The sequence below is a fragment of the Macaca nemestrina genome, chromosome X, assembly GCF_043159975.1.
Source record: "Macaca nemestrina isolate mMacNem1 chromosome X, mMacNem.hap1, whole genome shotgun sequence".
NCBI classification, from domain to species: domain Eukaryota; kingdom Metazoa; phylum Chordata; class Mammalia; order Primates; family Cercopithecidae; genus Macaca; species Macaca nemestrina.
In genome coordinates this window covers 140,451,277-140,466,212 of record NC_092145.1, presented here as the reverse complement: position 1 = coordinate 140,466,212, position 14,936 = coordinate 140,451,277, and the positions used below count along the sequence as shown (strand labels likewise).

The 14,936-nt window shown below is 40.3% G+C and overlaps 1 protein-coding gene across 7 annotated transcripts in view; it reads right to left on the bottom strand.

Moving 5' to 3' along the window:
- LOC105478207 (ribosomal protein S6 kinase A3) overlaps nucleotides 1-14,475 on the bottom strand; it is a 117,381-nt gene extending 102,906 nt beyond the window's left edge. For 4 of the 7 annotated variants that reach the window (XM_071088258.1, XM_011735330.2, XM_024791674.2 and 1 more), the window contains exon 1: nucleotides 13,989-14,084. Coding sequence is in view for 2 of the 7 variants with exons in the window: in XM_011735336.3 (XP_011733638.1) it covers nucleotides 13,989-14,057 (69 nt within the window). In the remaining 5 variants the exon portion in view is untranslated. Of the gene's footprint in view, nucleotides 1-13,988; nucleotides 14,094-14,454 lie in introns of those variants that run through there. The other 3 variants (XM_011735336.3, XM_011735337.3, XM_011735331.2) reach the window with 2 other exon arrangements.
- Between the last annotated feature and the right edge of the window lie 461 nt (nucleotides 14,476-14,936).

Genomic DNA, 14,936 nt, shown 5'->3' with positions numbered 1-14,936 from the left:
TCTTGTTCTGCCTGTTGATATCAGGTGAGTGTAGAGTATGGATTAGCCCTGGCTCACGTCACCTTGTTAAGTGTCACTGCTTCTGGGTCAGGGTGGAGGCTCAATTTGCTGCTAGACCCCACCCTGGCAAGAGCACAACTTCCTTCTGCTGGAAGAGGAATGAGGGAAAACGCTTCCTGCCTGGTCTGCCAAAACCACCCAGCAGGGGGAACCAAAGTGCTGTCTGCTTTTGCTGGGCAAAGAAATGGGCACTTTAGGTCTCTGATATCCCCAGCCCACACCACTGGGTTGGGGAGTGAGAGCACTGTTATTTGCTTCTTTGGGGTGAGGTGGGGTTTTTCTGATGGTATTTGGCCAGGGTAGGGTGAGTATTGTCAAAAAGGTTCAGTCTTATTTGGCTACCTTTCCCCTAGTTGTTTGTCTAAAGGAAACAGTCTTTTTCTCAGAGCTCTTTTTGTCTGTGACTGTTGGCAGTTCTAGTTTGGAGGCTTTCATAGCACTCTGTCTAGGATATATGGGAGGCGACAGGAAGAACACAAATAGTGAATTCCCTGAATTTTCTTGAGTCCCAAGGTCTGCAGGCTGTTTGCCTTCTTTTTCCACCTTTAGAACGTTCCTGTGCTTGTTTGTTGTGTTATATCTAAGGTGTTTTAGCTGTAAGGGAGGATCAAGGAGGAATAGGGGTCCTCTATCTTGGCAGAACCAGAAGTATCCTCCAAGTGATTAATTTCTATGTTGAAAATAACATTTATTTTCTAATTTTCCACATTATGGTTGAAAATGTAGGCCGGGCGCGGTGGCTCACGCCTGTAATCCCTGCACTTTGGGAGGCCGAGGCGGGCGGATCACGAGGTCAGTAGATCGAGACCATCCTGGCTAACACGGTGAAACCCCATCTCTACTAAAATACAAAAAATTAGCCGGGCGCGGTGGCGGGCGCCTGTAGTCCCAGCTACTCCGGAGGCTGAGGCAGGAGAATGGCGCGAACCCGGGAGGCGGAGCTTGCAGTGAGCCGAGATGGTGCCACTGCACTCCAGCCTGGGCGACAGAGTGAAGACTCCGCCTCAAAAAAAAAAAAAAAAAAAAAAAAAAAAGAAAATGTACTACAGAAAACTGCTGTAACATTATAGATCATAATTTCCTCCCAAAGATCCAATTACATCTGCTTATATTATTCTTTACTAATTTACCTTGTTTCATGCTATTAAACTTCCTGCCCACCCCAGTACTTTTATTAATGTTCCAAAAGAAAATAATTGCATTTAATTCATTTTCACCTAGTAGTATACTATACATACTCAGAAAAGCTTGCAGGGGAGGCTGGGTGGTAGGCAGGAGATAGCTTTAAAACTCATTTATGAGCTCTTCTTTTTATTAATCCAAGGCAAAACTTATTTTTAATTTGCCTATGACATTTCTCTAAGGATTACTTAATAGGAACATCCATTTTGATAATTATTACTCTTGAATTATACCAATAGCCAGCAAGAACTTGAAGGAAAAGAGGCAAATAAGGTTTTGTTTTATTTGCATTTTTACTTCTTCAAATAACATACCTATATGCGTTACTTCACTTGAGATGGACTCCTGAATTCATTTATCTGTTGACTTATATTTAATTTCAGAGATTCTAGGCCTACTGTTTTTCTATTATTAAGATTAGTAATTAATCTTCAATTCACACCTGCACTTTTGCTTTAAATAAGAAACTATAGACTAGTTCAGGCCGAGGAGACTCTAAGGAAGAATATCACTGCCCCAATCTTTTCTTTCTGTAACTTTCTTTTTTAAGTTCTATAATCAATATTTAACTCTTTGTTGTGTTCCTCTAGGAATTCCACTCTGGCTGAGAGAAGGGGTGCCTTGGTGAGAGGTATCCTAAGGCACTTTCATAGAACCTAGAGCTCTATTAACCCAGTTGGAAAACCACTATTTTAGGAAAAGCCTTGTATTTATCAAATCTAAAAAGAAAGAAAATATCTTAAAACCACATATTGAAACTAAGTTTTCTAAGAAATACATATACAAGAAACTTCCATATCAGCATTAGAGCAAAAGCCAACTGAAGTCTCTAAAACAGTAACAAAATAAGCACATGAATTACGTATACAAATGGACAAGAAGCACATGAAAAGATCCTTAACATCATTAGTCATTAGAGAAATGCAAATCAAAACCACAATGAGATACCACTTCACACCCACTAGGATGGTTATAGTAAAAAAGACAGTAAGTGATGGTAAGGATGTGGAAAAGCTGGAACTCTCATACACTGCTGATGGGAATGTAAAATGGTACAGGCCAGTTGGAAAAGGCTGGCAGTACCTCAAAAAGCTAAACATAGACTTACCATATGACTCAGCAATTCTACTCCTAGGTATATATCCAAGAAAAATGGAAACATATGTTCACATAAAAACTTAATACGAATGTTCACAGCAGCATTATTCATAATAGACAAAAAGTAGAAACAATTTCCAATGTCCATCAACTGATAAATGGACAAACTGTGGTATATCCATACAATAGATTATTCAGCCACATAAAAGAATGAAGTCTTGCTACATGCTATAACATGTATGAATCTTGAAACATGTAAGAACCTTGAAAACAGACACAAAGTCCACATACTGTAGGACTCCATTAATATGAAATGTCCAGAATAGGTGAATCTAGAGACAGAAAATAGATTAGTGATTGCCAGGGACTGGGAGAATGGAGGAAATGGGGAGTGACTGCTAACGTGTATGAAATTTCTTTTTGGGGTGATGAAACTGTTCTAGGAAATAGATAGTGGTGATGGCTGCACAACCTTGGGAATATAGTAAAAGCCACTGAATTATATACAAGGGTGAATTTTATAGTATGTAAATTTCTCAATTAAAAAAGGAATTAGGCTGGGTACAGCGGCTCATGCCTGTAATCCCAGCATTTTGGGAGGCCAAGGCGGGCGGATCACCTGAGGCCAGAAGTTCGAGACCAGCCTGGCCAACATGGCAAAACCCTGTCTCTACTAAAAAAAAATTAGCCGGGCGTGGTGGTGGGCACCTGTAATCCCAGCTACTTGGGAGGCTGCGGCAAGAGAATCACTTGAACCTGGGAGGCAGAGGCTGCAGTGAGCCGAGATCACAACACCGCACACTCCAGCCTAGGCAGTAAGAGGAAAATTTCGTCTCCAAAAAAAAAAAAAAAAAAAAAAAAAGGAATTAGGCGGATGTGGTGGCTCATGCCTTTAATCTCATTACTTTGGGAGGCAAAGGCAGATGGATCACCTGAGGTCAGGAGTTCGAGACCAGCCTGGCCAACATGGAGAAACTCCATTTCTACCAAAAATATAAGAATTAGCCAGGAATGGTGGTGGGTGCCTGTAGTCCCAGCTACTTGGGAGGCTGAGGCAAGAGAATAACTTGAACCCAGGAGGCAGAGGTTGCAGTGAGCCGAGATTGCGCCACTGCACTACAGCCTGGGTGACAGAATACATACATATACAAGGAACTTCCGTATCAGCATTAGAGCAAAAGCTCTGGGTGATAGAGTGAGAAAAGAATTAATTAGGGCTATTTGACCTGACACTCTAAGAAAAAAACAAAACAAAACAAAACAAAACGATTGCATAACTTTCCTTTTAAATTTGCTTTTCTTATATGATAGTAAGGTAATTGTTAACCTTTCTGGGTTGAGCCAAATTCTGTTTTCTAGCACTTTGAGGGAACATCAAGTAGATTTTTCTGAAAAGAGGATGCAAAGATAGAGAGGTAATGATTTAATAAGCTGCAATCAAAGAACAGAGCACATTTACTCAGGCATACACCTAGGGGCTTCTGTAAAGAGAGGTGTTAAGTAATGTCTAGGCGGCATCCCTCCCCCCTTTTTCCAAGTACTGTAATTTTTGTATCAAACGTTAGACATTTTATTTGTAAGACAGCTCATTAGAAATCTCAAATAATCTTCCCATACAATGTCATAAATGCGGTTTCTCAAGCCAACTCACAAAAACCTGTTTAACCCACTGTATTTGGAAACTACCATCAACCTCACATGGTTTTACTAACTTTTCTAACTTTACCTATTGACTACTTAAGCACTGTCTCTATTGTGAATAGCATTCCTAGTTCATGCTAGGATCACATCATCTCTACAGGCCTCCTTGGTGAGAAGAGGGCTTCATGCTACATACATACATGTATTTATATATGTGAGAAGTCACCTATCTCTCTAGGTTATTCTCTACATCTCCATAATAGCTACTCATGTAAACTACCTGGATCCTTTTTCCCCGGTAGCAGATTTCATTTAGACTGAGTTACTCACCTGGATGTTCTCAACTCAAACAGGGCTGTGTAGTGAAAAGTCAATAGAATTTGCAATCTGTGAGACTTGGGTTTGAATTCTGGCTCCTTCAGTTACTAGCTGTGCAACCATGAGCACGTTATTTAACCCTTCTAGGCTTCAGTTTCCTCATCTGTAAGTTGAGGATAATTATGTATACTTCATTCAAGTTGATATACACAAAGTGACTTATCAAGGGGAGCATTCAATAGACGTGAACTTCCTTCCATCTTCACTTGGGAAAGAGCAGTGATCTCAATGTACCCCTCACCCTTCGTTTGTAGGTAGGAACATTCTGAAGTTGTTTTTGTAAACTAAGGACTGTATTTTCCAGACTTATAAATTAAGGCTAAGGCAACACTGTGTATTATTTTGGATTTGAGTACTCTTGACATAGCAAATGAGTGAAAATTAGCAGAGGGTAGAGAAAAAGTAATATTTGAACTTTTGTCCATTGTGGTTCTTTCAGAATTCGTATTTAAGATAGTTTTGATAAAATTAAAAAGTTGTATTGATATGTTGTGGATGACAAAATGAATTTTAGTGAAATCAATGTGTTGCACACCCCAACTATGACTTTGTTAACATATCACCTGAAGCAGGTCTGCCTGAACAGGTCTCAATTTTCTTATATAAATAGGGTAGAGCTAAATTGTTCTCTGCTCTAAAATTCTATGCTAAAAAAATTTAAATGCTTTCATATTTCAAGATGCACCAATCCACTTTTTCAGTTTTAACTAGCACAGTACAGTGGATGCAACACAATATTTAAACAAATTACCATACAGTAATTTATTCATCCAATAATATAGAAGATAATTGTGTATTTTTCTACCCAGAGACATTAGTCTTACTGTTTATATCTCTGTCTGTAAGCTCTGTGCACAAGAGGAAACTTATAATTACAACATTTTTTGATATTTAAATTTCCCCCAATGCTTTAGTGTTATCACTTGAATGAGATGTCACAGTAAAACTATTAAAGTTGTAGGAAGAAAAGAATGCTGATTTGTGGGGTATGTACCACCCTAGAGGGTTTATCAGAATCTTCAGGATAGAAAAGGGCAAAACAAACCCGATTAAAAATAATCTGAAAAAGCACGTTAAATATTTGTTTTTAGAAAAGCTTTAGCCTATTAATTTCAAGATATAAATCATACAAGGTAGAAATGAAAAAAATAGTGGTGTAAAAAATGCATTCAATTTGTACTAATACTGTAACTGGGAATTGTACTGTTCATCATGGTAGCCAATAGCCACTGGTGACTATTAGTTAAAATTAAAAAATTCACTTCCACACTAACCACATTTCAAGTGTTCAATAGCCACATATGGGTAGCAGTTACTGTACTAAACAGTGCTGATCTAGAATTTTTTTGTGATTTTAAGTAAATCTTTATTATTTTGTATTATTTTCAGATAGATGCCTCTGTTCCTAAATGTGAAGAAATGAAGTAACATTCTAGATAGCTGAGGTTTTTGCTATAGGTTTTACAAGATTTCTGAAGTGAAAATTTATCCCAAACCACTGCACTTGAGATGCATTTCAATCTATTAATGTCAAAATGATCTTTTGCTTCAGGCTATCACTTGACATCTGCTTCTAACACATATCAAATGACTGAACCAAGTTTCCTGTAACAAGCTTTGTGGCCCAAAGAATTAGAGCTAAGCTCACAGAAATCTAAATGACCAGGTCAGATTTGAAGATGAGATCATCACCATATGTAAGATTATAAAAATCAATTTATACGGTGGACAAAACTAGTTTTTAAGGTATGTAAGAGACCATAGATATACTAGTTAAGATGGGAAAATCTGATTTAACTTATGCTATGGTTGTAATTCTATTATGACAAGAAATCTAAAAGTGCTTTTAGATTTATACCTAAGTGTAGAGTAACAAATATTTAGGAAACTAACACTATTTTATGAGAACAACAGAAAAGGACTCACAATGTGGAGAGCTGACTCCAGGCAGGGCAGTAAGCTAGCTTTCAATTTAAAGCTGCCTGTTTTTTAGTTCATTTTTAGTTCTACTTTCCAGCTGACATCTTCAAGAGAGGAACTTAAATATGCAGGGCAGGTAATGCCAGCAATTGAGCCGTTCTGTTATGGTATGTAAAACATAAAATCACTATTCATTATTTGGAAATATGCCCAGCAAACACCCCTGACCCCAGAGGTATTTGTACATGATGAGCAGAGACCAGAAAAAGGGTGAGGATGCTATTTTACATTATTTGGAAGCTGTAACTTTTGTATATTACTAATCCTAGATGTCTATTCTCTAGTAAGTGAAAATGAGAAGCAATTAATTTTAACAGGAAAATGGGAGAGAAACGCAGATTAACAGTGGCATAAAGTGGCATATAAGAAAATTTTTAAACTACAAATATTAGACATAAGTTACAGAAACAGTCAATGTACAAGCCATTTAGTAGGGGCAATTAGCTTGATATTAAGGTAGAATATGACCATTAATTTTCAGAACACCGAATCAAAAGTGTAAATTATTTTTAACTTTTATCTAAATTATTATCACATTTATATTCACTATTAAGATGGAACATTTTTATACAATTTAGAAAGATTTCAATCCAAAATGAAACAAAACTCTTGACAGTTAATGAAAAAACTTCAATACAGTCAATTAAACATAACAGCTCATTTCCAGGCAATACTGGATCACGTTACTGTAGTTATCAGACTTTCCAAAACTGTGTTCTGCAAAGCACTTTGTGTCCACTGAGACTTCAATAGATGGTTCACAAAAAAGGGGTTCTGACATCAAGTCTCAAATGCTGTGGGCCATATCCGTTTTGCGGATTCATTGTATACAACATCTTAAAAGTTCTAAATTATACAGTAAAGACAGGTTAAATCTTATTTAATGCCACATTTCCCCAACTTACTTGATTATGCCACACTATCTTGTTTTTTGGAGAGGGGTGATTCTTGAGGCATGGATACACCTTTTAACATCATATCTCCAGAGACTTTTCAGCTTGAAAAATACTATATATACTATTTAGAGTTCTGTAAGAACCAATACCACATTATAGGCAAAATCTAAAGGACTACATTTATAGACAGGAAAACCCAGTTACCTTATAGCATTTCCAAATAACTATAACAAATGTATGTATAGCAATGGGGAAGGAGGTGTGACATATTAATTTCTTTCCCTAAAAATTAACAGAACGGATTCATCCTAAAACATAAAAAGGTGTGCACATTGTGTGTCGGTATGCTTTACAAAGAAAGTTAAAATTCTACCTATTGATGCTATAAACTGACTTTAACCATTTCTTCAGGGACACGTTACCTTCAAGAGGTAAACATACAGGATACACTATATTTCACTGATTAAAAGATACAATCAAGTGTAAGATATACTATTATTTTATATATTAAGGAAAAACATGCTGCTAATTAAACTATGACATGCCATGGATTGTGAGACATCTTCCAATCTGAGCAATGTTAAAAATGTGAACAAACTTTCCTTTCTTCCTTCTTCCACATATATTCTTCACAATGCTGTTTTTTCCCTTTAAAGACAACATTGAGGAAGGGATCAATGCAAAAAGGACAAGATTCAAGAGATTTCTGTTCCCCTTGCCCTTTCAATTACATTCAGATATTACCATGACTATTTAAACTGATCGATCAAATAAATCACTTTTAATTGTTTTGCTGGATTCTAAAAAATTACCCCAGAGGAAAAACAAACTCAGACAGTTCTTTAAGAGGGACGATTCATTGTAACTGTTGTTTATTAAAAACTTAAACCATGTACTGAACCAAGTACTTTACATATATTATCATTTCATTTAATTCTCACCAAAACTCTATGAGGTAGACATTATTTTCATCCCTATTTTACAAATTAGGATGTTGAAGTATAGAGATATTAAATATAACTTGCATAAGGTTACAAAGTTATTAAGTGACAGAGCCAGGACTCAAACACAGGTCTTTATGGCTCCAGAGCTTATGTTCTTTAACACTTTGCTATTAATCCAAATAACCCCACAAAGTCCCTTCTAAGTTTTAAGAATGAGCAAAAACCAAAATACTTAATTACCAGTAACTAACGTATTTGCTTAAAACAGGCCACATGACAAAAAGACAAATATTGCATGTTCTTACTCACATGTGGGGCTCATGGGTAGGGAGTTTCTACTCAGAATGAGAGTTACTAGAGGATAGGACGAGTGTGGGGGGTTACAGAGGGGGTAGGGGTGAAGAAAGGTTGGTTAATAGGCACAGTACAAACATACAACTGGATAGAAGGAATAAGTTCTAACAATGGATAGCAGAGTGGAGTAGGGTGACCATAGTTAATAACAATGTATTATATATTTCAGAATAGTTAGAAGAGAAGATTTGAAATGTTCCCAACACACAGAAATGATTAATGGATACCCCAAATACCCTGATGTGATCATTACACATTCTATGCATGGAACAAAATATCACATGACCCTATAAAAATGTACAAATATTATTTATCAATTAAAAAGTAAAAATTTTGGTCTACAGTTTGTTTAACCAAAGAGACAACTTCCTCCTATGTTTCTGTACATTAGGGATTAATAAATATTGGCTTTTAAATTGTACAACTTGGTAAACTGTCAAAAAAATAAGTAGGCCAAATGTATTAAAATAATCATTATGTGCTATATGGATACATTTTATCCTGAACCTGTTTTATAAAACATACACACACACACACATTTGTGTTTGTTTTGCTAAATCATGACAAAACTTAATGATTAAACATGGTAGTTTTTACTGAATGATTAAATAGGGTAGTTTTTCTTTTCTTTAATGCTTTTTGGTGTTAAACTGATAAACCAGAATATGTGAGATCTGATATCTCCAAGTTAATGATACAGGTCACTGTATTAATTCCAAAAGAACACACTGATGGGAGCGGGGTGGAAGGAAGATATCGAATGCTAGGTATTACAATTTAGATACTTGTTTTTTTCTATTTATGTGAATTGGGGAACAGGATGTGTGTATATATATATGTACTTGCACAGCTGCATTCCAATGCTTTAAAATGTGTTATCCACCAAAGCACCTAAACAACTGAGCACTATCACACGCAGGCATTACCAGTGAGACCACCAACATGTCAGTGTGTCATTCATTACAATCTGAACCATTGAGTCTAAAGCACCCATTCTGCACTGGGTCAACAGGCAACTGTGACCTTACCCATCATTCACAGTCTGGCAGATCACATGTCCCTGAGCATTGAACTGTAGAGCAAATCTTGTTAATTATCACAATGGTATGAGTTTCTTAGTAATAAAAATTTTAAAAAACTTTAGGACAATCGTTCTGCAACTCAGACTTCTAGATAAGTGATCTATATTTTTGGTCATTCCATAATTTAGCAAATGTCAAGTCCTTGGTCAGGAGTACACAGTCCAATTATGCCACCCTTCTTATTAAAAATAAGATATACTTATTGTGGTTTCCAGAAATGTTCACTAAAGAGAAGACAAAGTCTGCCTATATTTGTTCCTGTAATTAGATAAAAGTTTTATTAATAAAATTTAAATGCATTCAGCAAGTTTCACATTTTGAATCTACCCCATTACTACAGGACCAAGCTGCCAAAATAAAGCAAAGTTTTCTACATTTTACAAAACTGACATCCTCTATCATAATCACTGAAAACAATGAAGTGTTCAATAATGTGTCACAGTTACTTGACAGTTGACATGTAACAATACCTGTCCTCTCCTCAGATCTTCACTTAGGGGAAAGAAAAAAACCTGAAAGGTGGTAAAAATAAAACAGGAAAAGGAAAAGAAACAATAAAACATTTTTTTCAAAATCAGTGATTATACTTTAACAGAACATTTTCCCTATAGATAAAATAAGAAATCTACATAATATCGATATAGTAGAAATACTATAAAATCTATGTACTATACTATAGAATACTATATAATCTTTGAGGTTAAAAATGGCTGCACATTCACTAAACATGATCTCCCACACAAAGGCCTCATTTTCTATAATAAAATACTTATATAATTGATATTTTTTGATATTTTTCAGTGCATCATGGGTACCTGTTATTTAAAGGAAGTCGAGGTAGCTATTTTCATACAACACATTGTGTAATACACATTGTATACAACACATTATATTGTGGCTATTTTATGTAACACATTTCTGTAAAACAAAAATAACTTCCATAGTTTTATTATTTTGAAAACTTCATATTTAGATCTACTATCATTTATACCTACTCTACTGCAGCGGAGAAAAAAGTATCACTCTAGGTCAGGCTTATGATCTAGTAAATGCTGTCTCTGACAGCAGTGGCAAGGGATTTGTAGAACAGAAGAGCCATAATTCCTACCTATCCATTCTCTATACAGTCAAATATTCAAAAGCATATTAGCATCTTTAAGTAACTCACTAAAGAATTCACCTAGACCAGTTAGGAAGCTAGTTTGTTTTTTATCTTGTACCAACCCTTACTTTGCTTACATAGTACTTCCTTTATTATCCTAAATTTGCTTCTTTAAACATTTGGCCTAGTTCTAGCCTATCATGTTCTGACCCACGTTTGAGTTTAACCACAAGGGTTTTTTTGTTTTGAACACCATGAGATTCGTGTGAGGTCTTAAAGCAGGAAGGCCAGTGTAAAGGAACTGAAGAAACTGCCTATGTTTTTACTGAGGCACTGAGGTCTTTTTAAATTGTCCATATTTTAATGAGATTAAAATGATAAAAAACAGAGATAAGATTCATAATCATCCTATTCCTGACTTTCATGATTCATTCAGCAGATATTTATTAAGTCCACAATGTGTAAGTGCCAGGCATTGTGTTGAATGCTGAGGATTGGCGGGGGGGGGGGGGGGGGGGGGGGGGGAGGGGCGGTAGAAAAGTCTGCTTTCAAGAGTTCACAGTGTACTAGGGATGGGACCACAAATGTAAACTCCTACACAGACCAATCCTGAAATCTTTTAACCTGGAGAGAAATATTTTGATGTATTTACTCAAGTAAATGACGCTTTAAAAAAACGATATTACTCTGGTAAAATACAATTATTATCTGATAGGAACCTACTGGGGAGGAAACGGCATAATAGTGAAAATATCAGACCTCTGAGTGGAACTTTTCAACCTTTCCCTCACTGTCTTCAATATTTCCAAATTGTATCAGAAGTAATTTACTTGAAATAGCTGAACAAGCAAAGGAAATTAAATATCTAAAGGCAATTTGTTAGAATTTAGTTTTAATAAATCTTGGCTACATTGGCTCTGTTTGACATACCTTATGACAGAATAGCAAGAAAATTCTTTGAAAATAGCAAATTGTGGAATCCTATCTGTCAAGTTCTGGAAAACATGACAGTAACTGAAATAACAAGGCTTTACCAAATGAGACCTCTTATAATACTCTATTTGTTTTTGGAAAATAGATGACCTCTAACTACTGGCTTATTTATACCCCGAATTTTTCCACAAAAGATTTGGAACAGCTACCCTGATATAAAACAAAGCACATGAATTGTATCCACCTGGCTTTGAATTATGGCTCTGCCATTTACTATTTATAATCGTTGTACCTTTCAGCTTCTGAGATTTTGTTTCCTAATCTATAACAATGGGGACCATAATCCTACCCTGCTGGGTCATAGGAAGGATAAAATGAAATAGTAATGTAGTACAGTACCTGGCATATAGTTGGTGCTAAATAAATATCAGTTTTGTGCTTCCTTATCCAAATGCATTCTAGATAGAAAAAGGATAAGGTGGAGTTTTAAATGACATTGTTTTCCTATCACATCGATAAATGCCAAGCAGAAATGTGGACTGATCTTGAGTTGCAATTATTAATGTTTGTATGTAAAAGGCTCAAAGCAAATTTAATTTCTTTCCACAAGTTCAGTACTTAGAGAATATTTTATTAACCTTTTAGCTATATTATTTAATGCAAAAAAATTTCCGGGGAAAAATATGAAAAGAGCTCTTGCATGCTGTTTTTCACACTACCCATCCAAAGGATGATTAAACATCATAAATTTGGCTTTTTTAATAAAAGATTCATAGTATTAGTCTGGTTAATTTTAAATAAAGTTCTTGTGATTCTGTCAGTCTTAAAAACATGATTTCCTTTCTTTCTTTCATTTTCTTTCAACATATATCAATGTCTTTTCCATTGAAGAGCAGCATTTAGTTCAGGTTTTACAAGTATGATCCAAGTCGCAAAATACTAAGCACCAATCATAAGCACTATTACAACTCTGCGTGCGTTAAGGAGAACAAGCAAAATTTTTATACAGCAGTGGAGGTGACTGGGGGAAAAAAGTGAAAAGCGATTTGAACTGATCCCCCGCCCTCTCCATTACACTGGAGAATGCAAGTGTCCCGCATCTCAGATCAAACTGAGCCTCGGTTTTACTGACGTAACCAGTAACCCTATCTACCTCTCACACTGCGGAGGCCGGCAGGGCAGCGGCTGCCGCCAAGCACACCACTCATCAGAGCCTGCCCCATTCCACCCCCGCGTTTCAGTCATGCTTTCCAGAAATGGGGTCACTCACTCAGTAACTATTACACACACGCAGCCTATCATCCTGTAATCCCCCAAAGTCCGCTGCGGGGAGAGAAGGCAGCAAAAAGTCAAGAAGGAAGAATCACAGACGCGCCACCATCAGGAATTGATTTTCCACTCCGGAGAGGAGCGGTGATACCTTGGAATGGGTCTTGTCTGGATTATTTTCGCAGACCCCGAGTTGTTCTGGGACAGGGGCGGTTCAGAAAAGCTCGGTGGAGTGATGCGCCCGGGGAAATTCTGTTTTGCCTTGTTTGGGTATACTGTTCGGGTTTTGGGCACTGGGGTGGGTGTCTCAGGGACGGTCACCAGATCCCGGGCGAGGAAAACCAGAAAGCCCTTTACGGCGGCCGCTGATCTCCTTGAGTATCACCCTCTCACCTCCACGGACAGGAAACTCAAGTTAAACTCGCAGGGACGGGGGTCTAGCTCTGCGACCTCAGAAACGGAGGGGGTAGGGGACCTTAGGCTTCCACTTTCTTCGCAGCAACAGCAGCAGCAACAGCTGCGGCAGACGGAGGGATGGCAAAACGCTGCACCCCCTACCCGAAACCCCCCACAGGTCGCCGCCGTCCGTGCCCCGCGCGCTGGTCTCCCCGCAGCAGCCCCTGCCTCAGCCGGACTCGACAGTCCCTGCTCCCCGGTGAACCCGATCCCTACTCCTCCCTCAACTCCCGAAGTCGCCAAGGTCCGGGAAAGCCCCCGACCTGGCTGGGCCAAACTTCCCAACTCCCCGCCGGCCCCCGCTCCGCCTCCCGCTTCCCCCACGCAAAGTTGATTAAAATTGGCTTCTTGCAAAGCCCCAGCGCCCACTCCAAACCCCACGCGCCACACACTGGCAGCCCCCCGAGCGAAGGAAGGAGGTGAAGGTGCGGGTGGGAGGAACAGACAGACCGGCAAACAGACCCAGCCCAACAACCCAAACCAAAACCCTGAACCCGGGGGGAAGACGCGAGCGGGATCAGAACGGGCCGAGTGGCCAGCTCCGGGGAGCGAAGCGAGCCGGCGGGGGCGCGGGGAGGAGATGCGCCGGCCCCGGCCGCCCTGCTGCACTCACCTCAGCGCTGTCGGACGGGCTCTCCACAGCCATCTTCTGCCACGGGTCCGCCAGCTGCGCCAGCGGCATCTTCCCCCCCGGCCCGCCGCCTTCACCGCCTCCTCCCTCCCCGCCCGCCCCACGGCCGGCCCCGCTCCGTCGCCGCCCGAGCCCCACGGCAGCGGCAGTGGCAGTGGCGGCGGCGGCGGCGGCGGCGGCGGCGGCAGCAGCAGCAGCGGCCCCAGAGAGGGCTCGACGCCGACGCCGACCGCCCGAAAGCCGCGCGCCTGGCCAGAGACGCCCGCACGCCGAGCGAGAGCCTCGCGCCTCCGCCGGGTACCGGGTCTCGCCCCTTTCTTCCTCTCCTCCTTCCGCCGCCGGGACTACGGCTCCGCCCCCCCCGCCGGTTCCCGCGCCCGCTCCCAGCAGAACAGCGACCGCCGCGCGCTCCCCCACTTCCGCTCACAACATGGCGCCTAAGCGATACCTGTCTCTCAAAGCGAGGCTCGGCCGCCGCCGCCACCGCCGCGCGCACCCAGGGGCTGGGCTAGTGGAAGACACGCCCCCAGCCACCGCGCTCCGCTCCTCCCTCTTCCCACCCCCCTCCTTCTGCGCCCCAACCTCAGCTTCTGGGCCTCGCCTACTTTCAGGAAGGGCGAGCCCAAGAGAACTGGGGGCGTCGGCGGGAGGCGGGGGAAAGAAATGGGAAAGGCAGGAGGGGCGAAGGCTGGGAGCCTTTCACTGCCAAGGGTCCAAGCAGGTCGGAGGCTCCTTGGGAATGAGGGAGAACAGTGGTCCCCGCCCAGCTGGGGAGGGAGGTGGGCAAAGTACCGGAGGCGCAGTCCTGAGCCAAGGACCTGGGGAGGGGTGCGGAGTGTCTTTTCGGCCTGTCTCCTCCGGGGGTGCGTGCGTGCGGGCGCGCCTAGTCTCTGGGCGCATCCCGTAATGGCCCAAGACCCTCCCTCTTCA